Source organism: Dama dama, chromosome 20 (assembly GCF_033118175.1).
Source record: "Dama dama isolate Ldn47 chromosome 20, ASM3311817v1, whole genome shotgun sequence".
NCBI classification, from domain to species: Eukaryota; Metazoa; Chordata; class Mammalia; order Artiodactyla; family Cervidae; genus Dama; species Dama dama.
In genome coordinates, this window is record NC_083700.1 from 109,152,074 (window position 1) to 109,177,687 (window position 25,614).

General features: G+C 39.6%; 1 protein-coding gene across 9 annotated transcripts in view; it reads left to right on the forward strand.

The window, feature by feature from the left end:
- Positions 1 to 25,614, forward strand: part of GIGYF2 (GRB10 interacting GYF protein 2) — a 128,225-nt gene that overhangs the window by 75,682 nt on the left and 26,929 nt on the right. For 8 of the 9 annotated variants that reach the window (XM_061122477.1, XM_061122470.1, XM_061122478.1 and 5 more), the window contains 12 exons: positions 517 to 696; positions 4,698 to 4,915; positions 5,009 to 5,171; positions 5,250 to 5,435; positions 9,171 to 9,367; positions 10,363 to 10,522; positions 16,689 to 16,855; positions 19,604 to 19,695; positions 20,735 to 20,842; positions 21,860 to 21,960; positions 22,617 to 22,717; positions 24,559 to 24,720. In XM_061122477.1, coding sequence (XP_060978460.1) covers positions 517 to 696; positions 4,698 to 4,915; positions 5,009 to 5,171; positions 5,250 to 5,435; positions 9,171 to 9,367; positions 10,363 to 10,522; positions 16,689 to 16,855; positions 19,604 to 19,695; positions 20,735 to 20,842; positions 21,860 to 21,960; positions 22,617 to 22,717; positions 24,559 to 24,720 — 1,835 coding nt within the window. The remainder of the gene's footprint in view (positions 1 to 516; positions 697 to 4,697; positions 4,916 to 5,008; positions 5,172 to 5,249; positions 5,436 to 9,170; positions 9,368 to 10,362; positions 10,523 to 16,688; positions 16,856 to 19,603; positions 19,696 to 20,734; positions 20,843 to 21,859; positions 21,961 to 22,616; positions 22,718 to 24,558; positions 24,721 to 25,614) is intronic. The other variant, XM_061122479.1, reaches the window with a different exon arrangement.

The following is a 25,614-nucleotide window of genomic DNA, read 5'->3' on the forward strand; positions in this document are numbered from 1 at the left end:
ATATTAAATACACTGATTTACTAAATCAGATAGTTAAAAGAATTGTATGACTTAGAAAAAAAAAGGGATATGCTGGTAAGGAAGGATTGCCAGGTGAAAACGGGAAGGGCACAAAGCAGCCCGTGTAGCAGTCTGAGGGGAGAGTGGGAGCGTGAATGGGGAGTCTGTATACATGCGTAAGTATAGCCACGGTCAATTTTTGAAAGGCTTTGTACGAAACTGTTGATGGTGGTTTTACTCTGGGGGATCTTGTGTAGGGGACGGTTGATTTACTTTTCACTGCATGACTTTAAAAAAAAAAAAGCACGTATTAGTTGTGTTTGAAAAAATAATTGCTCAGTCTTTGAACATTCAGCTCTAAGAAATGTGTCTAATAATATACTCATATATCCACAGTTATTTATACTGCCTGAACATTGAGAGGGATATATTTGCAGAAAAGCTTGATTTGAGCAATTAAGTCTGTTTTCAAAATCCTTGCTGGCTGAGGCTTATGGTTACTCAATTTCTTTACAGGGAGACCAAATTTTGAGGAAGGCGGACCAGTGTCAGTGGGAAGAAAGCATGAATTTATACGATCAGAGAGTGAAAATTGGCGTATTTTTAGAGAGGAACAGAATGGAGAAGATGAAGATGGAGGCTGGCGACTAGCTGGATCAAGAAGGGATGGAGAAAGGTGGCGGCCCCATAGCCCTGGTAAGAACCCTGTTGAGCAGAAGCACGCAGGGACCCAAGGAAGCGAGGATTTTGCAGGAATTCTTAAGAATAAAGTGGAAAACCTAAACTGATAAAGAAAAAAGAGAGGAGTCATATTTATGTTGTCACACACAGTCTTGTTACCACAAAAAAATTTAACATAAAAATTCCCCACACCTGTTCAGTTGATTAGAAAAACTCACTTTTCTTTTTCTGGGGCAGTGTGGTTTAATGGGAAGCACCTGCCCTTAACTGTAAAAATGAGAGAGGATTTCATTTGGTTTTTCTAAGTCTCTGAATCTTTCTTCAGCATGCTTTTTTATGTGGTAATTTTATGCTTAGGAATATGTGCTCTCCCTGAAGTGAGTTTTTTTTTTCCCCCCTGCATAAGAAAGGATTTATTCCTTTTTTGTCTCTTGAAAATGTGATTTCTTCTTATTTGAAGAATAAACTTTAGACCTAGGTCAGAAGCATAATCATAACTTTATCCTTTTGTCTCTCTAACTTTAGAAAAAGGAGAGAGAATAGTCATGATTAGTGGTTTTGTAAGTTCTTCTGTTTGACTCTTAAGAAGGTTTCAAACTGTTCTTCCTGACATTAGATATGCTGGTAATTGAAGACACTGGTGCTTTGTGTCAAAGTTCGTTCCCTACCCAAGTGCTGATTCCATGCCTCATGATCATCAGATGCCCCTGCAGTTTGAATCTTGGGTCGTGCAGAACTGAAGCATACAAAGAGTGTGTACATGTCTTTTGAATTTCACATGCATAACATTATTTTATGTACTGACTCTATGCCAAGGAAGCTTACTTTAATACAGGAAGATATAATAATGTAATGCTGGGAAAGATTGAAGGCAGGAGAAGTGGACGACAGAGGATTAGATGGGTTAGATGGCATCACCGACTGGATGGACGTGAGTCTGAGTAAGCTCCAGGAGTTGGTGATGGACAGGGAAGCCTGGCATGCTGCAGTCCATGGAGTCGCAAAGAGTCGGACACGACTGAGTGACTGAACTGATAATAATGTAAACTGTTTTCATTTACTTAAAAGAATCAAGTTATTAACAAGTCATTGGCCTGAGTAAACATTATAACTGGCCTTTAGGGTCCTTTATGGAGTTGTGGATAGGTGGACACTTAGTGAAGTTAATCATTCAATTAGTGAAGTCTCTCAGTCGTATCCGACTCTTTGCGACCCCATGAATTGCAGCACGCCAGGCCTCCCTGTCCATCACCAACTCCCAGAGTTTACTCAAACTCATGCCCATCAAGTCGGTGATGCCCGGATAGAGTCATAATCCTTTTACCTCAACTCCTCACTGGCTGCCTCTTGGGAGAGATTTCTGTCATTAGTGGACATTGTTTGCATCACAGTTATCTAGGCAGTTCTTATCAATCTGTGTCCTGGGCAACCAGATCTTACAGTTCTCTTCAGGGCATTATGGGATTTTGTGCTGAGCTTGCCTGTAAGCAGAGGGGCTTATAGACTATGTTCCCAACAAGCATTCAGTGAAAGAATGGATAGGATCTGGGCTGAGTGGGGAAAATTCCAGCTGATCAAAAACAAACAAGGTGAATGTTTTGGAAGATGAACAGTGTTTCTGAGCCCGAACGTCTAACGTTCATTCTATTAAAGTGAGTTAAAAGTAAAACATTAGTGTTATATTCTGCCACTTACCACCTTACCCAAGAGCTTAGATTTTGGATATATATTGTCTCTTTTTTTGTCCCCCTATCTTTTGTAAATCTTTCTTTCCAGTGAAATTTGACTTTCACGTCAGTTTTGTTATCAGCTTGGCAATTTTCCAGTTTTTTTAATCCATTTATTTTAAAAAGACAGTTTGTGGGACATAAAGATACATGGGGGCTGAACAGTGTAAATATGCATTTAAAAAAACTACTTTTTAAACCCAGCATATTAAAAGCAAGTCTGATTATATCAGTTATTATTAGTTACTATCTTAACATTTTAGTTAATCTTTTATTAGATTTGATTAAAATTTTAAATACAGTGATCTTGACTTAAGAAAACAGTATCATAATTTAGTTCAGATTTAAGGTCTATAAAGCAGTGGTCAGTCTTAATAAGCTATAGATGTGCCTTATCTGGTACATTTAGTTCCATGAATAAAATTTTATTAACTATTTAAGACAACAAAACAATTATAGGGTGTAGTTTTATTAAAGTACATCTCACAACTGGGTACATATGGAGTTGGGAGCATTAAGGACAGCAGAGCACCCACTCTGGGAGGTGAACTTAGGAAACTCAGAGGGAAACATGAGCCACATGCCTAGAAGGATAGATTCCTATCACAGTGCATACTTAGAAATGAGAGCAGCAGACAGAGCAGTCTGGAATTCAGCTTTTGATCATGAATACTTCTTTGGGATAATGGCTCTAGGTTTACATTTAGACAGTCTCGTTATAAAACTCCTTCATTTTCATAGGAGGCAATAAATTGTGTTTTGTTGTAAGTAAAGTGTGGGAAAAGGGAGAATAAAGTTTTCTTCCCTTTTTGTAAGTGACTTATGAGACTTGCCTGGTGGCTCAGACAGTGAAAAAAACAATCTGCCTGAAGTGCAGAAGACCTGGGTTCAATACCTGGGTGCAGAAAATCCCCTGGAGAAGGAAATGGCAACCCAGTCCAGTATTCTTGCCTAGAGAATTCCATGAAACAGAGGGGCCTGGTGGGCTACAGTCCATGGGGTCACAAAGAGTCAGACATGCCTCAGTGAGTCACCCTTTCACTTTAAGAGGCTTATAAGATGCTACCTGTATTTGATGTTTTAACAATTTTGCCCTTTGGTTTTCAGTTTGATTTTTAGATCACAGGTTTTAGCAAATTGGGCCTCAAGAGTACAGTAACATTTAACTTTGACCTCATTTTTTTTTTTTTTTCCTGCATATCTCCCTCGGAGAGAGCAGTCAAGGATATAAAATCATAATAGGATAAAACTTGCATCTCTTTTTAAGACTCTTAGATTCAGATTTGTCAGTATTAACAAGAGGACTCCCCCCACCTGTTTTTTGTTTTGTTTTGTTTTTTTACTTAGATCTTTTCTTCTTGGGCAGTTGGTTTCTGTTGGAAAGTAGATGTTCTAAGTAATATGCAAGGGTGGATTTAGGAATGTCCCTGGGGGTATTCCACGGAAATTAAAACTCCCTAGAGAGAGTTAAGAGAAAAGGGAAAGGAAAGCAAGCCTATTACTGTGGAAAAAGCAGTAGAGGATGCAGGATTGGATTCCAGTTCCTTTGTTATGCACGTTACTTCTGCTGTCAGAGGTTTTGTTTCATAAACTATATAATTGGGATAGTGGGCCAGATATGACCTGTCAGTGCTATAATTTCATGACTGTTTTGGGAAGTGGGGAGGAATCGGTATTACCAATGGGATCCTGACACTAGTAGGTGGAGATGATGAGCCTGGTATTAAGAACTGACACAATAGCATCATGTCGTGGATATTGTTACATTATCAAGGGGGCTGGTCTTATCCATAAAGAATGATATTTTCATCAGAAGAAAGAAAATGCTTTAAGACTTGCCAGCGGGAGGGCATGAACTCAGGATGGAAGGATATCCAGTGCCTCAGTCTAGTCTAGGAGTGGGCCACATGAGTGACTGATCATCATTTCAGTCAGACATTCAGTTCTAGAGATTATTAAAAGTAGATACTTTGAAGAACTGTCCTTTAAAAGTGGTTTCTTTTAAGTTTATCTTTTTTTTTTCAATTTTTTAAGTTTATCTTTAAAAACTTAGTATGTTGTGATAGTAGTTTATGACGATAACTACTGTTGTCACTTACTGACGGTGCATAGAATATAATTGTGAACTTTGAGCTTCATTTGCTTCATTTCCTACTTTTTTCTTTATAGGTTGATCCATTTGCATTAGCTGTCAGTTGTAATTTTCTCCTTTGTTTCCTGTCCATGGTTTTCTCTTTCGAATACTGTCACAAAACTTCTCTAAGGTTTGTGTCCTCCTCCTCATCCCAGATGGCCCTCGTTCTGCAGGCTGGCGGGAACACATGGAACGACGGCGAAGATTTGAGTTTGATTTTCGAGACCGGGATGATGAACGGGGTTACCGAAGGGTGCGCTCCGGCAGTGGAAGCATAGATGATGACAGGGATAGCTTGCCTGAATGGTGCTTGGAGGACGCGGAAGAGGAAATGGGCACATTTGACTCATCTGGAGCGTTCCTCTCTCTGAAGGTAAGAAATTTATTTTAAATGTTAATCACAGGTACTGACCTTCTTCCAAATCCAAATATGCTGTTCATCTTTGGCTTTATTTTCTCCCCACAGAAAGTACAGAAAGAGCCTATTCCAGAAGAGCAGGAGATGGACTTCCGGCCTGTAGAGGAAGGGGAGGAGTGCTCTGACTCTGAGGGCAGCCATAATGAAGAAGCCAAAGAACCCGATAAGACAAATAAGAAGGAGGCAGAGAAGCCAGATAGAGTAGGAGTTGGTAAGGCTCATTTTGCCCTTTATTTTTAATCAAACTAAGTTTCCTAAGTTGTTAATTTAAGATTGCTTTCTATTGCAGAAGCTAGTGAGGAAACACCCCAGACCTCCTCTTCATCTGCTAGACCAGGTTCTCCTTCAGACCAACCTCAGGAAGCACCACAGTTTGAGAGGAAAGAGGAATCCAAAACTGAGCAAATGGAAAAAGCTGAAGAAGAGAGTCGGACAGATAATAGTCTATCAACCAAAGTATCCAGCAGGGGGGATGGTATGTATTTATGAGAATCAGCAAGCCAGACTTGGATTTTGCTGGGACCAGTGATTAAATGATATGATAGGCTTCATTTATGCCTCCTTGAGCTGCTTCTAGTGGTGAATTATTGGAATAGGTTATTTTACCTGTGTATGCGCATGCTCAGTCACTTCAATTGTGTCCAATTCTGTGATACCCTATGGACTATAGCCTGCCAGGCTCCTTTGTCCATGGGATTCTCCAGGTAAGAATACTGCAGTGGGTTGTCATGCCGTACTCCCGGGGATCTTCCTGACCCAGGAATCAAATGGGACTCTCCTGCATCTCCTGCTTTGCAGGCAGATTCTTTACCACTGAGTCACAGGGGAAGCCCATTTTATCAGTCTGCCTACTCAAACACTGCTTCCCCTGTGTATCTATCCCAGAATTCATCAAAACAGAATTAGAAACAGCAAGGTAACTATCACTTCCTAGGGGTACAGCCACCCTGGTATCAGTCAAGCAAACTGGATTTGGGAACTTCTGCAGTAGTTTGATTTCCATATCAGATTCCTTTTATGTAATGGCTGTGTATGTGTCCAGATGACAGACCATAATGCCATTGTTTCAAAGAGGCCAATATAACTCTGAGGAAGACCCATCACCTTTACTAGGGAATAAGCTTAAAGTTATATCTCCTTTTCCAGTGTTACTGTATTGATTTTAAGTTGCTCATACACCTTAACAGGCAGTATTAATGTTCATTTCCATGTTTCTTCTTGTATGTACTAAAAAATGGCAGTGTTATGCCTGATATTGAAAGGTAAATTGATTTATTCACAATGAAAATTAGAGCTTCCCTGATAGCTCAGTTGGTAAAGAATCTGCCTGCAAGGCAGGAGACCCTGATTCAATTCCTGGGTCGGGAAGATCCCCTGGAGAAGGGATAGGCTACCCACTCTAGTATTCTTGGGCTTCCCTTGTAGCTCAGCTGGTAAAGAATCCGCCTGCAATGAGGGAGACCTGGGTTTGATCCCTGGTTTGGGAGGATCCCCTGGAGAAGGGAAAGGCTACTCTCCAGTATTCTCGCCTGGAGAATTCCATGGACTGTGGGTACAAAGGGTCAGACACGACTGAGCAACTTTGACTCTCACCATGAAAATTCACGCCTGTCGCCTTGGCCTGTGAGAGCCTTGCGTGGTCTGGCGCCTGCGCTGCCTCTGCAGTTTCAGCACTAAGCTCTCTGCACTTTGCACTCCGCTCGTCTGCTTCACAGCCTGCTAGGTCCTGGAATGGGCCTTGTTCTCTTGCCTTTGTGCCTCAGCATACGCTGTTCTCTGGGCTGAAACTCGGCCACCCCAAGGTCCCAAGCTAGGTTAGGTGTCTTCTCCTTAAACAGCCAGCACTGTTTCTAAAAAACAGCATTATGAAGAACTGTTCTTTTTCTTGCCCAGTAAATACTATTTTGAGAGCTTGAACCAAGAATTTTTTTCCTTCCATTTTTTTTTTGTTTGTAACAAAGCTAGATGAATGAATTCAGCAAGTATTTGAATCTCAACTGTATATATCAGGTACCATGAGACTTGTACATTTTGAGACCTCTTTCATTTGTAGTAGTAATTTTTCAGCTATGCTGTGCCCTCAGATTATTTGTAGTTCATACTTTTAAATGTCCACATCTACGGCCTTATTCTAGGAGGTTTTAGGGTAGGGTCTAGACACGTATCTTTTGGAAAAGCTGCTTAAATGTGCATTGGACTTAACTCTGGACTTAACAATTTATAGGGGAAATAAAGCATGTGCATATCAGTAACCTAGGACAAAAAAAATGATACGAATTCATGATTGGCACACTGTTGGAATGATCAGGAAGCAAGTGCCTTTGAACTTGTCTTAAAATAATAAGTAGAATTTGGAGTTAGGTATAGCAGGATGAATTAGGAGAGGGTATTGCAGTAGTAGGTTGCAATGAAAGCTACAGCAAGGAAATGGGGCTGATCCAAGCATGGGCAGGAAATCAGTTTCTGTTTTTATTTAGATGAAGTATGAGATGTGGAAAGGAGGCTGGTGGGAAACAGTTGGATCATATATTTGAAAGCTGTGTGTGAAGAGTAGATTGTGTTGACAGACGGGCTGCTCTGTGACCTGTTGGTGTCCTGAGCAGTGCACTTGTGAAGGGAAGTAGTGGCAGATGAGATTTCAAAGTAAAAGCTGACAGGACATAGTTACTGCTTGTTGTTTATTAGGGGAAGGAAGAGTCAAAGATGAATTCGGTGTGTGAGAGGATTTAGGGTATCCTTAATAGAGAAAGAGTGGAAGTTTTGAGGAGCACATTTGGGAGGGGAGAGAACACATTCAGGTTATGAACAAGGAGGTGTGGTGAGAAATTAGATATAGAGATAGCCAGAGAGCAGTTGAGAGTGAGGGGACTGTAGCTCATTGGGAGGAGTTCTGGGCCACAGAGAGAATGAACATTTAAAAGATTACATACACTGTTAGGAGTGAGAAGAAGTGGACTGAGAACAGAACCTGGGTAATCCCTATTTTAGAGGGTAGATAGAGGAGCCAGAGAAAAACCTTGGCAAGGCAAGAAGAAGAGTGCAGGAAAAGGAAGGAAGGAGAATGTTCCAGTTTAGAATTGGGAAGATAATGTCGGACCTAAGGTTAAGTGATGGGGACTAGGAAAAACCATTGTGTTTGAGCACTTTGGGTGAATGCTTATCTTTGGGAGAGAAGCTTTACTGGGGTTGTTGGAAGTAGAAGTTACCTTATAGCTGGTATGGGTGGTGATGAAGTAGAGAAAGTTGTATAGAGGTCACACTGTCCTTTTAAGAAGTCTGGCAAAGGGTGGAGAGGAATGGGAATTTGGAGAAGCTTGCTGTAATTGAACAAACAAGATTTCAAAGGGGAAGCTACAATTGTATCTAATTACTTCCATCCCCCTTTCCTCCTCAAGAGCCTGAATACTGAAGTTAGAAATAGGAACCAAGACAGAACCTCTTTTGTAGTCTTTACTGTTACTGTGAAGAACCTCCTGCTCTGTACAGGTAGACCCAATGAACTTGTTGCTACCCTGCAGAATGTATTGTATTGAATTATGTTAATTATAAGTTGAAATAGGTAATTATTCAAAGTAATTGCAGATGTTTTTAATAAAGGTTTTTATGCTGAGGTGAAGGTTTTTATGCTTCCCTTGGAGCTCAGCTGGTAAAGAACCCGCCTGCAATGTGGGAGACCTGGTTTCCATCCCTAGGTTGGGAAGATCCCCTGGAGAAGGGAAAGGCTACCCACTCCAATATTCTGGCCTGGAGAATTCAGGGACTGTGTAGTCCCTAGGGTCATTAAGAATTAGACACGACTGAGCGACTTTCACTTTCACATGCTGAGATATGGTGTATTTGAGGAGATTTGCAGTGCTTTTTACTGTCTTTGCAACTCAGAGACATGATGTGAAGAAGGGATTGGACTAATTCTGTTTGTTTTCAAGAGGTAGACCTATAATTATTGGGTAGATACTCTCGTGACACAGCATGGCACTGTAGAAGCCCTTTCTGGATACCTTTTAATCTTATTTGTTGTCACCCTGTGGAGGTACTTCGTCATTCTGGGGAGGAATACACACTTCTACGTAAGAAGTAGCAGCAGTGTTCATGACATGGTTCACAAATCTGTTGAGCCCAGTTAGCAAGCTGCTCAACTTGGTTATAGTTATTCTTTCTAAGAGTCTATTTTAGAGGATTTTCATCTGTCTACATTTTTTTTTCTCTCTAGAAATGGTTCCTGATGTCCAGCAGCCCCTGTCACAGATCCCTTCAGATACAGCCTCTCCTCTTCTCATCCTCCCACCTCCTGTTCCCAATCCTAGTCCTGTCCTCCGGCCAGTTGAAACGCCAGTTGTAGGTGCTCCTGGAATGGGTAGTGTTTCCACAGAGCCAGATGATGAAGAGGGTCTCAAACACTTGGAGCAGGTACAAATCAACATATTTCTTTTTTCTTGCCTCTCGAACTGCCATAAAAATTGAAAAGCATTAAATGAATATTCAGAAATGGAACTTTTGTGCACTAGATTTTGTGTACTGAAAAAGTTGTTTTTATGTCTAGTATTTATTTGTATGAGTAATTGTCTTTCAAATCATTTCATGCTTTTAAGTTTCTGCTATGTAGTAGTCATTAAGTCCGATTATTTTTTGCTCTTCTGAGGTTGCCCTGAGCTGTTTTCTTTTTTCTTTTGGAAATTAATGGAATGCCAGAAATGGCAAATACAAGCAGCTGTGGAGAGGCACTGTGTCTTCTATATTTTTCACCTAAAGTGTAACAGGGAAAACAGAAATACCATCATATTCATGTCTCTAGAGTTCCCTAACATTTTTATATACTGTTGCTTGTATGTAAGGTAAATGATAGCTTGCTTTCTACAGAGGAAATTCTTTTTCCTTCAGGGTATAGTCATTGGTGGCAAGGAAGTATTGCAGAAAGGAATAAAAACTTGTAAAAGATTTTATTTGTAATTGTATTATAATTGAGCTTTTTGATCTATTAACATGTTTTTACAGATTTAGTTTATATAATATAGGACTATTTGTTTAAATGGCACTCTTTTTTTTTTCCCCCATTTATTTTTATTAGTTGGAGGCTAATTACTTTACAATATTGTATTGATAAGATGCTTGGACTTTGATCTGTTCCAGTTCTAGTCTCATTTGAGTTTGCTTGATAATTTTGAAACCTTAAGCAAGACTTGATACCCCTGAACCTGCCTTAGTTCACAGAGTTTCCCCCTTTGTGAAATGAGGATAGTACCTATTTCATGGCATTATTGGATGAATTAAATTGTTGCCTGCTGTGTCCTTTGCAGAGTGCCTCTCACAGATCATGTAGTCCAAAAGAGACAGACAGTTATGTGTACAAGTATTAATTTAGGATCATTTGTTTCCACAATTCATTATTTAATTTTTTCTTTTAGCAAGCTGAGAAAATGGTGGCTTATCTCCAAGACAGTGCACTAGATGATGAGAGACTGGCATCAAAACTGCAAGAACACAGAGCTAAGGGAGTCTCAATTCCATTGATACACGAAGCAATGCAGAAGTGGTATTACAAAGATCCTCAGGGAGAAATTCAAGGTAGATTGTTCCATTCTGCTCTAAGTAGAGAAGTATGCCATTACCTCCAGATTCTCTAAGATGGTGATTCAGTCATTCAGTCACTCAGTCATGTCTGACTCTTTGCAACCCTGTGGACTGCAGCATGCCAGGCTTCCCTGTCCATCACCAACTCCCAGAGCTTGCTCATACTCATGTCCATTGAGTTGGTGATGCCATCCCACCATCTTATCCTCTGTCATCCCCTTCTCCTCCCGGCTTCAGTCTTTCTCAGCATCAGTCCTTCCAGTGAATATTCAGGACTGATTTCCTTTAGGATGGACTGGTTGGATCTCCTTGCAGTCCAGGGGACTCTCAAGGGTCTTCAGTACCACAGAACAAAAGCATGGTGATTATTTAACGTTAATTTGTGTAATAGTAGAACAAAAGTCAGTGCTACAGGCTTTCTTCTTTTGTATAGACGTCTCGTTAATAGGTTCCCTCCATAGTACTTTATATTTCAATGATGGGAAGGAGTCTAGTGAAAATAATTTGAATACAAGGCAGATTGTGATTAGTAATATGATGGGGGGAGTAGTCAGTATGCTTAAGACCCCCTCATTTCTGGCATGCTGGCTATTGACTGGGCAGTTGAATTTCATACATTCACTGTGTTTTAGTCACCTTGTAAAAAAAGATGATGGCAATCATCTTGGAAAAGCTTGTTTGAATGTTTCACTGAAGTGGAGTTGATATCCTAAATTACAAAAGAAATATTTAAAATATTTGAGAAGAGTACCATATTTTAAACTAATTGCTTAAAATATGTGTATGGTATGTAAGTTAGATTAGAATGGGGAGAGAATGTTGTGAAGAACATCTGTTGATTTTTCATTTCTGCATTTTGGAATTTTTGCTTGTAACCTGAATTTCGTTGTTGACCGTTACCTTTCTTTAACATCGTGATTCCTTTTCTATCCTCAGTCCCCCTCCCCTGCTTTATTCTTCCTTATAGTATCTATCACTACATGGCACTCTGTATATTTTTTGATTATCTGAATTTACATGCCTGTAGAATGTTTTAATTAAAACATGTACAGGTGTGTATTTTAATTATATTTATTTTGAGGTAATTATAGCTTCACAGACAGTTGTGAGAAATAATACAGAGATTCCATGCACCTTTTATACAGTTTACTCCAGTGGTAACCTCTTACAAAACTAACAATATCACATCCAGGATATTGACACTTATACAGTCAAGATTCAGAGCAGACTCTGAACAGTCTTGAACAGAACAAAAGTTTTAAATTTTGATGAAGTACAGTTGATTATGAATACCTTTTTTCTTTTATGGATTGTGCTTTGGTTTAATTAAGAACTCTTTGCTGAACACATCTCAAGGTTTTATCCCTTTCCCCCTCCTCCCTCTACATTATAGCTTTATGTACTTAAGTTGGTATTCCATTTTGAGTTAATTTTTATATAAGGTATGTGACTTACGTCAAGATTTTAATGTTTTTTCCCTATGAATATCCAGTTGTACTGGTACCTTTTCCTCTGTCTTTTTTCTATCTGACTTTTCCTCCCTGAATTGTTTTGTACTTTCTTCAAGATTTCGTTGAACATATTTATTTGTGTTGATTTATTCTGGGTTCTTTTTTCTTTTCTCTTGGCCATGCTTGCGTGGGTTATGAGGTCTTAGTTTCCCAACCTGGGATTGAACCTCTGCCCCTGCAGTAGTAGCACAGAGCCCTAACCACTGGACTCCCTGAAATTCCCTGGTTTCTTTATTTGATCTTTGTGCTTGTCCCTCCAGCCAATACTGTGTGGTCTTGATTATCAGAGGTATAAAGTGAGTCCTGAAGTTGGGTGTGCTGGTTCCTCCTGGCTCCTTTTTCCTGGTTTGCTTCTCCATATAAGTTTCTGAATAACCCTGTTTATGCACACCAGGAGTCTTGTTGAGATTTACTAGTGCATGTGTGTGCTGAGTTGCTTCAGTCGTGTCCAAGTCTTCTCGACCCTGTGGACTGGAACCTGCCAGGTTCCTCTGTCCATGGGGTTCTCCAGGCGAGGATACTGGACTGGGTTGCCATATAGGGATTAAATGTTAAACTTCTATCATTTTGAAGAGAATTGACATCTTTACCATGTTGAGTCTTCCAATCCATGAATGTGGTATGTCTGTCAGTTTTTTTAGATCTTTAATTTCTTTCCTCAGCACTGTGTAATTTTCAGTATAGATTCTGTACATATTTTATTAAATTTTTACCTAAGTGTATGATTTTTTGAGCAGTTATAAATCTAGCCGTATTTCAGTGTGTTTATTGCTACTATGCAGAATTGAATTTTAGATGTTTGTGTACCTTACTGAGCTCTTTTATTAGTGCTAGGAGTTGTTTTGTTAGATTGCATAGATTTTCTCTGTAGACTATTGTCATCTGCAAATAGAGATGGTTTTCTTTTTTTCATTTCCAATCTGTAAGCCTGTTTCCTTTTGTTGCTTTACTGTATATTCCAAACTGTTAGGTAAGAGGGGTGAGAGCAGACATACTTGCTTTGTTTATCCTACTTTTCTGCCTTAGGGGGAACTTTAAATAATAATTAAGTGGTCATGTTAACTGTTGAGTTTTTTAGGTGCTGTTTATCTGGTTAAGGAAGTACCCTTTATTTTGAGAGCTTTTTATCATGATTGGATATTGGGTTTTGTCAAATGCTTTTTCAGCATCCCTTGATAACGATTATGTGATTTTTCTTTTACCCAGTTAAATATAGTAGATTACATTGACTGGTTTTTGAATATTGAATTAGGTTTTCATCCTTGGAATAAACTATTTGGTCATGGTATGTAATTCATTTTATATATTGCTGAATCTTAGTGACAAATTGTTTGGGATTTTTGTATCTCTATTCCTAAAGAATATTTTGTAGTTTTTTTTTTTTTTTTTTTTTTTTTGTACTCTTATTATCTGGTTTTGGTATCAGGATAATACTAGCTTCATAAAATGAACTGGCAATTACTTCCTCCCCTTCTGTTTTATGGAAAACATTGTTTAGAGTTGGTGTTAGTTCTTGGTGTGTGATTTTTGCTTTAGTAGTTTGTACTTCTTAACCTCCTACTCTTGTTTGTTCCTTCCCACCTTCCTTCCCACTACTAACGACTAATTTGTTCTTTGTGTCTGAGTCTGTTTCTTTTTGGCTGTTTTTACTAATTAGTTATATTTTTTAGATTCTACATATAAGTGATATTATATAGTATTTGTTTGTCTTTGATTTTACCAGTCCATCTATGTTTTTGCAAATAGCAAAATTCCATTCTTTTTTTTAATGAGTGAGTAACATGCCATTGTGGACTTCCCAGGTGGTGCTGTTGGCAAAGAACCCACCTGTCAGTGCAGGTAGATGCAAGAGACATGGATTCAGTCCCTGGGTCGGGAAGATCCCCTGGAGGAGGGCATGGCAACCCACTTCAGTTTTCTTGCCTGGAGAATCCCATGGACAGAGGAGCCTGGCAAGCCACAGTCCATTGGGTTGCACAGAGTTGAGCATAACTAAAGCAAGTTAGCACACAGCAGAGCATGCCTTTGTATATGTATATACCACATCCTCCTTATACATTTATCTGTTGACAGACTCTTAGGTGGCTTCCATATCTTGGCAATTGTAAATTATGCTGCTGTAAACATTGGAATGCATATATTTTTTTGAATTAGTGTTTTTGTTTTATTTCAGATATGTATACCCAGGAATGGAATTGCTGGGTTGTATGGTAGTTCTGTTCTTAGGTTTTGTTTTTTTTTTTTTTTTGAGAAACATCCATATGTTTGCCACAGGGTGTTAATTGTTTAAATGTTTGGTAAAATTTTCCATTTGGAATATAAAAACTACAAATTCAAAAATCTTGATAGTCAAAGGACAGTTTATTAAGTTATCTATTTGAGTCAAGTGAGTGAACTGTGATAGTTTATGTGAGTTCTGTTACGTGTTTAATATGTGCAGGTTCTGTGCTAATCTCCAGTTTCATTCTTTAAGTTCGTAACTTTAACTTGTTCATTTCTTTTTTAATCTCTGTCAGTCTTGCTAAAGGCTTCTAGTCAGCCTCTTGCCTTGTCTCTACCTTACAGAGTCTTTTTTGTTTGTTTTATATCTAATGTCCAGGGTTTTTAGTTGCATCTGGCAGGAGCAGGGGAAAGTACATCTACTCCACCTTTCCAGATGTGGAAATTCCAGGGCTTTTGTTTGTTTGTTTACTGCTGTAGATTCCTGCCTGGACCTATATGATTGGTGTTCAGTAAATATTTCCTGAGTTTGAAATTCAGTGCCTGGGTGCACTTCTCAAAAACGACAGTATGATCTTGGTTCATGTCCAAGGCAAACCGTTCAACATCACAGTAATCTGAATCTGTGCCCCAACCCCTGATGCAGAAGAAGCTAAAATTGACCGGTTCTACAGGACCTTCTAGAACTAACAGCAAAAAAATAGATGTCCTTTTCATCACAGGGTATTGGAATGCAAAAGCAAGTCAAGAGATACCTGGAGTAACAGGCAAATTTGGCCTTGGAGTGCAAAATGAAGTGGGGCAAAGGCTAACAGAGTTTTGTCAAGAGAACACACCGGTTATAGCAAACACCCTTTTCCAACAACACAAAGAGACAACTGTGCACATGGACATTGTCAGACGGTCAATACCAAAATCAGATTGATTATATTCTTTGTAGCCAAAGGTGGAGAAGCTGTATACAGTCAGCAAAAACAAGATCTGGAGCTGACTGGCTCAGATCATGAGCTCCTTATTGCAAAATTCAGGCTTAAATTGAATAAAATAGGGAAAACAACCAGGCCATTCAGGTATGACTTAAATCAAATCCCTTATGATTTTACAGTGCAAGTGATGAATAGATTCAAGGGATTAAACCTGGTAGACAGAATGCCAGAAGAACTATGGACGACAGAGGATCGTAACATTGTACAGGAAGCAGTGACCAAAACCATCCCAAAGAAAAAGAAATGCAAGTTGCTGCTCCTTGGAAGGAAAGTTAAGACAAACCTACACAGCATATTAAAAAGCAGAGACATCACTTTGCTGACAAAGGTCTATATAGTTAAAACTATGGTTTTTCCAGAAGTCTTGTACAGATATGAGAGTTGGACCATAAAGAAGGCTGAGCACTGAAGAATGCTGTTTTTGAATTGCGGTGTTGGAGAAAACTCTTGAGATCCCTGGGATAGCAAAGAGATCAAACCAGTCAGTCTTAAAGGAAATCAACACTGAATATTCATTGGAAGGACTGATGCTGAAGCTCTAATACTTTGGCCACCTGATGTGAAGAACCGACTCATTGGAAAAGACCTTGATGCTGGGAACGATTGAAGGCAGGAGGAGAAGGGGGCAGCAGAGGATGAGACAGGTAGCATCACCGACTCACTGGACATGAAATTGATCAAACCCAGGGAGATAGTGAAGGACAGGGAACCCTGGTGTGCTGCAGTCCACGGGCTCGCAAAGAGTGGACATGACTTGGCAACTGAACAACGGCAGCAAATACTTCCTGAATCACTAGTTATTGATCAGAGTGTGTTCATTAATTTTATGTATAAAATATTTGATTATTTCTTATTGTAAAAGATCCAGAAAATGTCTGTTTTTTTCCCCTTCCCAAGGCCTGAATTAGTCTTACCTCAGATAAATAATAAAAAAAATTGGTCATCTTTCTTAATTTAATTAATTATTGTGTTTATAGTTTGCCTAACTTCCAACAAGCTCTGACGGGAAATGAAAATTGGAGAAGAGCATATTCTTGCCATGCATGTTTATGTTCTCTATGCCTGTGTGATACCAGGTCTAACAAACACTCACTCTTTTCAGTGTGATTGCTTTTCTGAAATGAGCTTCTGAGCCCATTTGAGCTTAGATGAGCTTCTGAGCTCTGAGAGACTGAGCAAGTTGGAGACAATTATGCTCTTTAAAATAGTTAAAGCACTGCAGAAATTAGGATGTGTATACATAAGGCTTATTTCTAAATTGTTTCTGTAGTATTTTATTAGTTTGAAGTCTGTTCACCACTTTTTTTGATAAATTAAGATCAGGAGCCACCTGAAACAAGTTGTTACCTTTATCTGGGTAAGGATCAGACCCAGGAAATACTTTTTTTCTTTTTAGCTTGAAAGGATTTTTATTGCTCTTCTGTTTAATATTTGTTATTGTAGGTCCCTTCAATAATCAGGAGATGGCAGAATGGTTTCAGGCGGGCTATTTCACTATGTCTTTGTTGGTGAAGAGAGCATGTGATGAAAGCTTCCAGCCTCTTGGTGATATCATGAAAATGTGGGGAAGGGTTCCTTTCTCTCCCGGACCAGCTCCCCCTCCGCATATGGTAAGTAACTTATGCCTCACTCGGAACACAGTAGCCCCAGAAGCACTTGCCCAAGATGTTACATCTCACGAAGAAGAAACAGTAGTTCCTTGAAAGTAATTGATCAGATAACAGTGGGAAGTCTGACCCAGACTACATATGTAGCTACAATGATCTTACTCAGATGTCTGTGCTTGTCCTCCTCTTCTTTTTTGTCTCTTTCTCAACACACACACACACACACACACACACACACACACACACAACCTGTCCTCCTCCTCCTCTCAACACACACACACACACATATATATATACGTGTGTGTGTGTGTGTATATATATATACACACACACTCACACATACCCCACACTCATTCTAAAGAAATAGAATCCTCCGGTAGCTTTATAGCATGTGTTCAAGGAAGAATATTTTGTCTTGGCCTCCCTACCAGTTCATGCATGTTTTGGCTCTTGACCTTTCCAAATTCATTTCAGAGCTTTTACCTTTATCTACTGTGTTTCAATACAACTGACTTAGAGTTTCTCATTGCTTCTAGTTAGAATGCCCATTCTTCTCTCCATTTATTTACCTTTTTAAAAAATACGTGCCTCTTTACGACCCCGTGGACTGTAGCCCGCCAGGCTCCGCTGTCCATGGGATTCTCCATGGACAGAGTGGGTTGAATAGTGGAATAGCTTGCTGTTTCTTTCTGCAGGGGATCTTCCCAACCCAGGGATCCAACCCCAGTCTCCTGCATTTTAGGCAGATTCTTTACCATCTAAGCCCCCAGGGAAGCCCTTTTAAAATATGTTACTGATATCTAACTAAAAATTGGATCATAACGTAACCCTTTTAGTATGCTGACACTGGAGACCTTTGAAGGGGAAGTCTTTTTTGCAGATGCTCCTGGGCCTCTCCCTGTTGAGTTCCTTTGGCTCTGGGCCTCACCTTTCCGTTTTCCAGGTTGGACTATCTGATTGCTGGCCATAGTCTTTAAGTGACCATAGTCAGAAATCTTTAGTCTGAACACTGGATTTCTACAGTAAGATCCATGGATTTACTCACCAATTATGTATTGAGGATCTGTGCCAGGGCTATGTTAGGTTCTTATGAGATAAAGATCAGTAAGTCATTTGCAACATCTGTAGCCAAGAGAGTTCATAAGTGAGAACAGTAGCTATCACATTTTTTTGACCATAGCAGATAGTAAAAAACAAAAGATTTTCATATCACTACTTCATATATTCATTAACTTGCGGATATATCTGAAGCAAGTACCACGAAACATTTGGCGCCATGTACATATATTCTTTCTGTTTCTTCTTTTTTCCCCCAATATGTAAAAGTTTATCTTGACCTGATAGTTAATTTCACTGTCCACTGATGGGTTGAGACCTCCTATAAGTTTGGAGAGCAGTGAAGAGTCCTAGGGAATTACCCTGACATTTCTGTTGTAAATCCAGAGAAATTGTTATATTATTGTATGTAAATTGTACTTTTACCATCTACTCAGAAATTGGGATGCGTTTTTATCTTGCATGTTTGAGAGCTGACAGCCACTTGGAGCTTGGCATGCTAGCTCTAATCCATTTCCTGACTTCCAGTTATAGGGGATGAGCCTCAGTCAGACCCACTTCAGGGGAAAGACCGTGGGAAGCTCTGCTTCTTGTCGGGTATTGCCTTTGCCCTTAATTGTCAACTAACCTACTGTAGCTTTTATCCATGAATAGTTAAATGAGAAAGAAAAATGTCCTTGAGTTTCAGGTGAACCTCACTCAAAGGAGTCATACATCAAATGTGTTTTTCTGAACTGTAATCAAGTGTGCGATAAAGATATAAACTGTTCATTAATGATTTGTCTAATTTTAGTCTATGTCACCCTTATGCTTTTATTTCAGCTACCTTATTTTTCACTTTTCATTTTTCCCCTCACTTTTATTTGTCTTCCAAAATTTAAATTCCAGCCATGTAATTTGATATGTAAGCTAAAAAAGTTTTTACTACCCCTTATTTTTAAATTTGTGATGTATTAAAAGCAATAGAATCACCTCTAATTTTTGGATAGAGAGTTAAACAGTTGTGAAAGCTCTTTTATATTCCACTTAATTTTAAATGTCTCATCCTCTTTAAGACGACATATACTGGCTCCCTGTATCTGTTACGAGCTACTGTAAAATTCTTACCATAGCATTTAATTTTACTCCATTCTGTTTTGTCCTACTTCTCTAATTTTTACATAATCTTCAAGTTTATAAATCACTTTTAAGATTGGGAGAACGATTTCTTTTGTTCGTTTAAATTATTTGTTTGGCTGTGCCCAGTCTTAGTTGTGGCACTCAGGATCTTCAGTTGCGGCATGTGGGATCTAGTTCCCTGGCCAGGGATCAAACCTTGGTCCCCTGCCTTGGAACGCGGAGTCTTAACCACTAGACCAGCAGGGAGGTCCCTGGTTGTTATGTTTTAGTTATAGTATGAACTCTGGATTACAGAACAATGTTCAGCTTCAAGGGCAAGAGAGAAGACAAGCTAAGATAAAATAGGGGCCATTTCCCACCTCAGGGTATCTCTTACGTACCAACACCACATTCTTCCACTAGATGGCACTGCTTCGTTTCTAAAGGTTCCTGACTTTTTTTTTTTAATAGTTAAAGTGTTTGGGGGCAAAAAGAGGTCTAGGAGTCCTTTTCCTTTCAAGTGTAAGTACTAAATGGCTTTTAGACTCTTTTCAGTTTATTTACTGGTATTTCTTTCCCCCATCCCTTCACTCCCAGGGAGAGCTGGACCAGGAACGACTGACCAGGCAGCAGGAGCTCACAGCCTTGTACCAGATGCAGCACCTTCAGTATCAGCAGTTCCTAATACAGTAAGGACAGTAATGTGGTAGGGTGCGCTGCAGCACCAGGAGGGCCTTCAGATGCAGTCTGCTCCCAGATTTCACCTTTTCCAGCAGAAAACTAAGCTTGTGGGATACGTCAGTCATCCAGCTAGTGGCATAGTGCCACTCCACATCCTAAGTCTGGTCTTAGCTGGTTTCTTAAATATTGGAAGTTTGCAGAAGGTGACACATAACTATAATTTTGCAAGATATTTAGCTGCTAAAGCAAGAATCAGTGATTTTAAGAATTAATTGCCTTCTGCATGGGTCAGCTTTGCCACAGAGAAAAAGCAGATGAGAAGGCAGGAAAGAAGTAAAAGTTTATGCTATTAGTAGTGGCATGGAGTCACTTAGATTTGTGAGTCCCTTTCGTGGAAGAAGTAAGATTTGCTATCATCTGGTGCAGAGGTTGGCGGACTGACTGGCTGCCTATTTTCCTAAGCAGAGTTTTATTGAAACTGAGTCACATGCATTTGTTTGTGTATTATCTATGACTGCTTTTGCACTACAGAGGTAGAATTGAGTAGTTGTGAATGGCCTGCAAAGGCAAAAATATTTACTGTCTGGCCCTTTACAGGAAAAAATTGTCCACCTCTGTTCTAGTGAAAAAAATGTTAACCTAAAATTTTCCAAGCTGAAATGTATAAATTTGAGGATTTTTATACAAGTGGGATTTTATTTTTGCAAAGAGTTCTTCATGTGGAAATAGCTGTTAGTTTGAATCTGTTTTATTTTCTGATAAAAGGTTATTAACATCTTAAGGGAGTTTTCCAGTTTTTGACATTTCTTTAAATTTTTTTTTTTCTGTTTTCACTCTGCAGCATGTCATCTGTTAGTTTAGTTCTTTCTAGAATAATGTATAGAATTGTTTGTGTGACTGTTGTGAAGTATTGTAAAAATATATTTGATAGCTATTTCTAATGGGATTTTCTTTTGTTTGTGTGGGGACTGAACTTTGTCTTGTAATGTCTCTGTAAAGTGAACTGAATGTGGATAGACAGGTTATACCATGTTTTACTTTTTGAAGACAACAGTATGCACAAGTTCTGGCCCAGCAGCAGAAAGCAGCACTGTCTTCCCAGCAGCAGCAGCAGTTGGCTCTTCTTCTCCAGCAGTTCCAGGCACTGAAGATGAGGTTGGTGCTATTTTGCGTGATGTGTCACATTGTGTGTGTATATATGTGTTTTAAAGAAAGAGAGAAAAGGAAATTTTTAATCTGTGAAGTTTAGTATCAAAATACCCACACAAAACACATATCTTTGTGTTTTGTGTAAGAACATAGTTTTAAAAAATAACTAATAAATAGAGCATTTATTTTGTCTTTTTACTCAGAGGATAAAATTTGCATAATAACCAAAGAATTCTAAGAACACTTGAAAAGCAGTGTAGTCTCATGAACTCAGCAAGACAAAAATTTGTGGTTGAGAAATTTAATCTCATTTTTACCTGTAATATTTCAAGAATGATATTAATGGTGCCACACAGAGTTATACTTTTCCAGACCCAAAAGCCATTAAAGTGAGTCTAAAGACATGGAAACTATGCTAAAAGTCTTAAGTTCCTGCTGTTTCAGATTATCTTTCAGGGTAGTATTTGTTTTATCTCCCACAAAGGTTTTAGTCATTTCATTGCTCTTAAAAACTTTATTGTCCAATTTAACCAAAACCTTTTACATTTCTCCCTTGAGCCGTAACCCATTCTGTGAGATAGGGAGGTTAAATCATGTTAAGGTCTTAGTTTTAAAGATGAGCAAACTATGTCTCAGAGTGGCTAAAGGACTTAGTTGACATACGCAGAAAACGTCAGAGACTGAACTAAAATGCACACCTTTTGACTTATGATCGGTGAGTTTTTTTCATGAGAAATGCTGCCTCTGCGACTCTTACTGAATTTTTAAAAGACAGTAGGCATATCTATTATTTGGAAATCAAAATTTGCCAGTACCTTGAGGAGTCCAGAAGTGTGATTACTTTGCCTCTATCCTTTTTTCTTTCCTAAATGTTTTGGTAGTGTTATATTGTAGTTAAAACAGTGATGTTTTTTGGCTAAGTAACCTTGAAAACCTACAAATCTCTGAAAATACCTCTTTATCTGTTTTCTTGAATGACAAGAACAAGTTAATTTTGTTAATTTTCTAATTTCCCTTTTGCAGAATATCTGATCAGAACATCATTCCCTCAGTAACTAGGTCTGTGTCAGTGCCAGATACTGGTTCTATCTGGGAACTCCAGCCAGCACCCTCACAGCCTACAGGTAAAAACTTAGATTGGCCTTTAGTATAGCTTCAAGGATATAGCTTTCTAATAACTTTTATAATTCAGTTTTTTTTTTTTTTAATCAGTTTTGGGACCTGCTTTGTAGTGAATATTAATGAAAAGTAGTTTTTAAAGAAAATTTTTATTTTTTTAATAGGCCCCAGCAAAGGATTGAAAATAGCTGTTAAGGAGTTCCTGGAAATTCTTTAGTAGATAGATTTTCTGAACTTGAGCCTCCTCTTTTTTTTTTTTTTAAACATTGTCCTAACCCATTGTAGAAAAGTCTTTTAAATTGTCTTTAATCACTTGAGAGAAAACATAAATAAAGACATAAGTAATGATGACCTATGCTTTTGAGTCAAGGACTGATGTGTAACTTAACCTCTGTAAGTACCCAGAAATTTGGGAAATGGAAAAGGCTGCTGTTACCTCATTTTCTCATCTTTCTGCCTGGTGCTCTCTTTCCTTCTGGATATGTTGATGAGTATTGTTATAAACTAGAACCCGCTGGTAGTTCAGTCTATTTGGAAGCAAAGCAGACACTTGTGATGAAGCTCGCTCTGGGACAGGAGAGCAGCTTCTTTATGCTTCTGGGTATTTAGCTGTATGTGTCAGCTCTCATACCCCTCACTTCTGTTCCTTCCTGTCTTCCAGTTTGGGAAGGTGGTAGTGTATGGGATCTTCCCCTTGACCCCGCGACTCCAGGACCTGCCCTTGAACAGCTTCAGCAGATGGAGAAGGCCAAAGCTGCAAAGGTCGGCAACTCATTCTTCCATAGCAGTGCCTGCTTTCCAGCTGCAGGACATAGACATTTGCTTATTGTTATTGGTATCACTCTAGCTGCTCACACATCTTTCCTTTAAATTCACAGCTTTGTAGCTGGTATAAGCACATTTCACACACTCTCCTTATTGTGCCTTCTTCTCCCCCAAAAAGCCTCAAAACAGTTAAAACCAACAAGTTTAAATTAAATCAGTCAATATGGGTTTGTTGACACATTAACAATCACGGTCATACATAGCACTGTTCATGATAATTGCTTATTATAAGACCATAAGAAAATATCCACTACATTGCTTATTCGACCCTTGATCTGAGGCTTGAGTTCACCACATTGAATCTTCATGGTGGTGGTTATTTGCACTCTAGAGTCCAAGACACACAGCTAAAAATCTCAGCGTTAACATTATCATTTGCATATTTTGGAGGAGCTAGCAATCTTGAATTTTGATTTTAATACTTGTCAGAAGAGGTTGCTTGTCAATGCCTGGTGTCATTGTAATGATTTCTGGGTTCTCATGTCTCCGAGAGAATCTTGTTCCTATTTTATATTTAGTGCATTCTTATCCCCTGAGGTAGTGACAGTATCTTTAGAGTGCCCAGAATATGAAAAGAGTTCGTGGTCAAGATCTGTCTCCATATGCGTTGACAGACCAGAGTTCCAACAGTTTTTGAGTCTGTTCTTGTTCCTTCCCTGCTTTGTGCTTTGAACACATAGCTGATGAAACCTTGCATTCTTGTCTGTGTGCACATGTGTGTCAGGGATAGGGAGGATGCTGGCACAGACAAGGAGCACAGGAAAGCAGACGGGCCAGCTACCTAGTAGGGGAGGTGGGGACCAGGAAGTGGATGACACTTGGATAGACAGTGATTCCTGAGCTAGTCACTTAAAGGATAGTAGGAGTTAGCTCAGTTGCAGGATTTGGGGTTGACAGTGAAAGGAAGTGAAAATTAAACTGCAGTTGAAGGAAGCAAGACCTGTAAAGGCTAGGAGTATGTGTGAACATCTTGGCACAGGAAACAGTTAAATAATTTGGTCTAGCCGGGAGCTGGTGTGTCTGAAGAATAAACGATGACAGAGATTAAAGAAGATGAGGCAGGCCAATAACTTGCCTGTGTCACGTTAAAGACTTAGGATTTCTTTTCGAGGTGAAGGATGGTGTTAAATATAAGCCTGGGAGAGTCAGATGTAGAGCTGGGGACCCTGGGCAAAACTGGACGATGGGCAGCTAGGTAATAGATTCTTAGGCATGTGGACGAGAAAGTAAAGGCCTGAGTTGTATGTGTGGCAATAGAACTGGAGTCTGAGGGCCGGATTTGACCAGTACTCGGGAGCTCTACAGGATGGAGTTTGTGAAGTGGTTGGTCCTCAGATTTTTAAAGAATTCTGTAATTTATCACACTAGCAGCTTTTGTGACATTTCAGTTGAAACCTCGTTGGACACACTGTTAGATCTTCAATCAGAAAATCCTTTGTAGGGATGAACAAAGAAATGCCAAGCCAAGAGCATTCTGGTGTTACTGTTAGGCCTGCTGCTCTCCCCACAGGTGGGAGGTGGGATGTAGTGCCAGCATGGAGCGAAGGCGTGGGTGAGGGTAGGGCGAAGAGCGTTCAGGGGGGAAGAGCATGAAGCCCCGCGATTGCTGTGACCGCAGAGCGTGGAGCGCTCAGAGCTCTCTCGTTTCCCAGTCGCTCCACATGTAACTGTGTGAATGGTCGTGTCTGCATGGACCAGCTCCTGACAGTATTTGTCGTGATGTGGAGTGTTCCTGTGTTTGGCTTCAAGTTTCTAAGAGTACCCTTGTGTAACCTCAGCTGGAGCAGGAGAGGAGAGAGGCAGAAATGAGGGCGAAACGGGAAGAGGAGGAGCGAAAGAGGCAAGAAGAACTCCGGAGACAACAGGAGGAAATTCTTCGGAGACAGCAGGAGGAAGAAAGGAAAAGGCGGGAGGAAGAAGAGCTTGCCCGAAGGAAACAGGTGTGTCTCTGAGAACTCTGCCTGAAGGATCAGTGCTGAAAGAGGGAGGGCCTCCGGATACCTACTCTCCCATCATCTCACAGGTCCTAGTTCTCCTGGAGGGGACTTCCCTAAGGCATTGGGGAGTTCTCAGCAGGACGGGGGTTAGAATGTTAGGACACTCACTTCCTTCAGTAGAAATGTCTGTTATCCATTAACAGCTACTGGAGGGATGTTCATCAGTTCTAGTATATCATTAGAATTGATTGCTTTCACATATCTCCTGGAGTATTATAAACCAGTTAGATTTGAAAAGTAATGAAATCTTGAAGTATTTATAACCAGTGACACTAAAAGTTTTTCATGTTTCACAACCATTTGTATTTCTTTTTGGGGAATTCTTTATTATGTGCTTGGACCATTTTCTCCTTGGATTTTTAAAGATCCCATTTGAAAGAATCAACTCTTAACAGCCCAGCGTGTCTAGCCTTTATTACATATTTCCTTGTCTTTTGCCATAAGAACTGAAAAACAAAAAGCATCCGTGTCCTCCATGGAATTTTCCAGGCCAAAATACTGGAGTGGGTAGCCTTTGCTTTCTCCAGGGGATCTTCCCAACCCACAGATCAAACCCAGGTCTGCCGCATTGCAGGTGGATTCTTTACCAGTTGAGCCACAAGGGAAGCCCATGCTGAGATTAGATTAGAACTACTAATATTTCTTAGAGTCACACTCTACACTAGTGTGTAACGACTTTAAGAAGTGTTACAGTAAAGGCATCTGTTTGCTGAGGATTTCTTCCTGAGTTATTTTGACAGTGGGACCCTTTTCTGTATATTTAATATCCATAGGACTTCAGTTCTTGAGAACATGTTCTGCGACACGTGGCTTTATTCCATCCTTCTGACTGGAGAA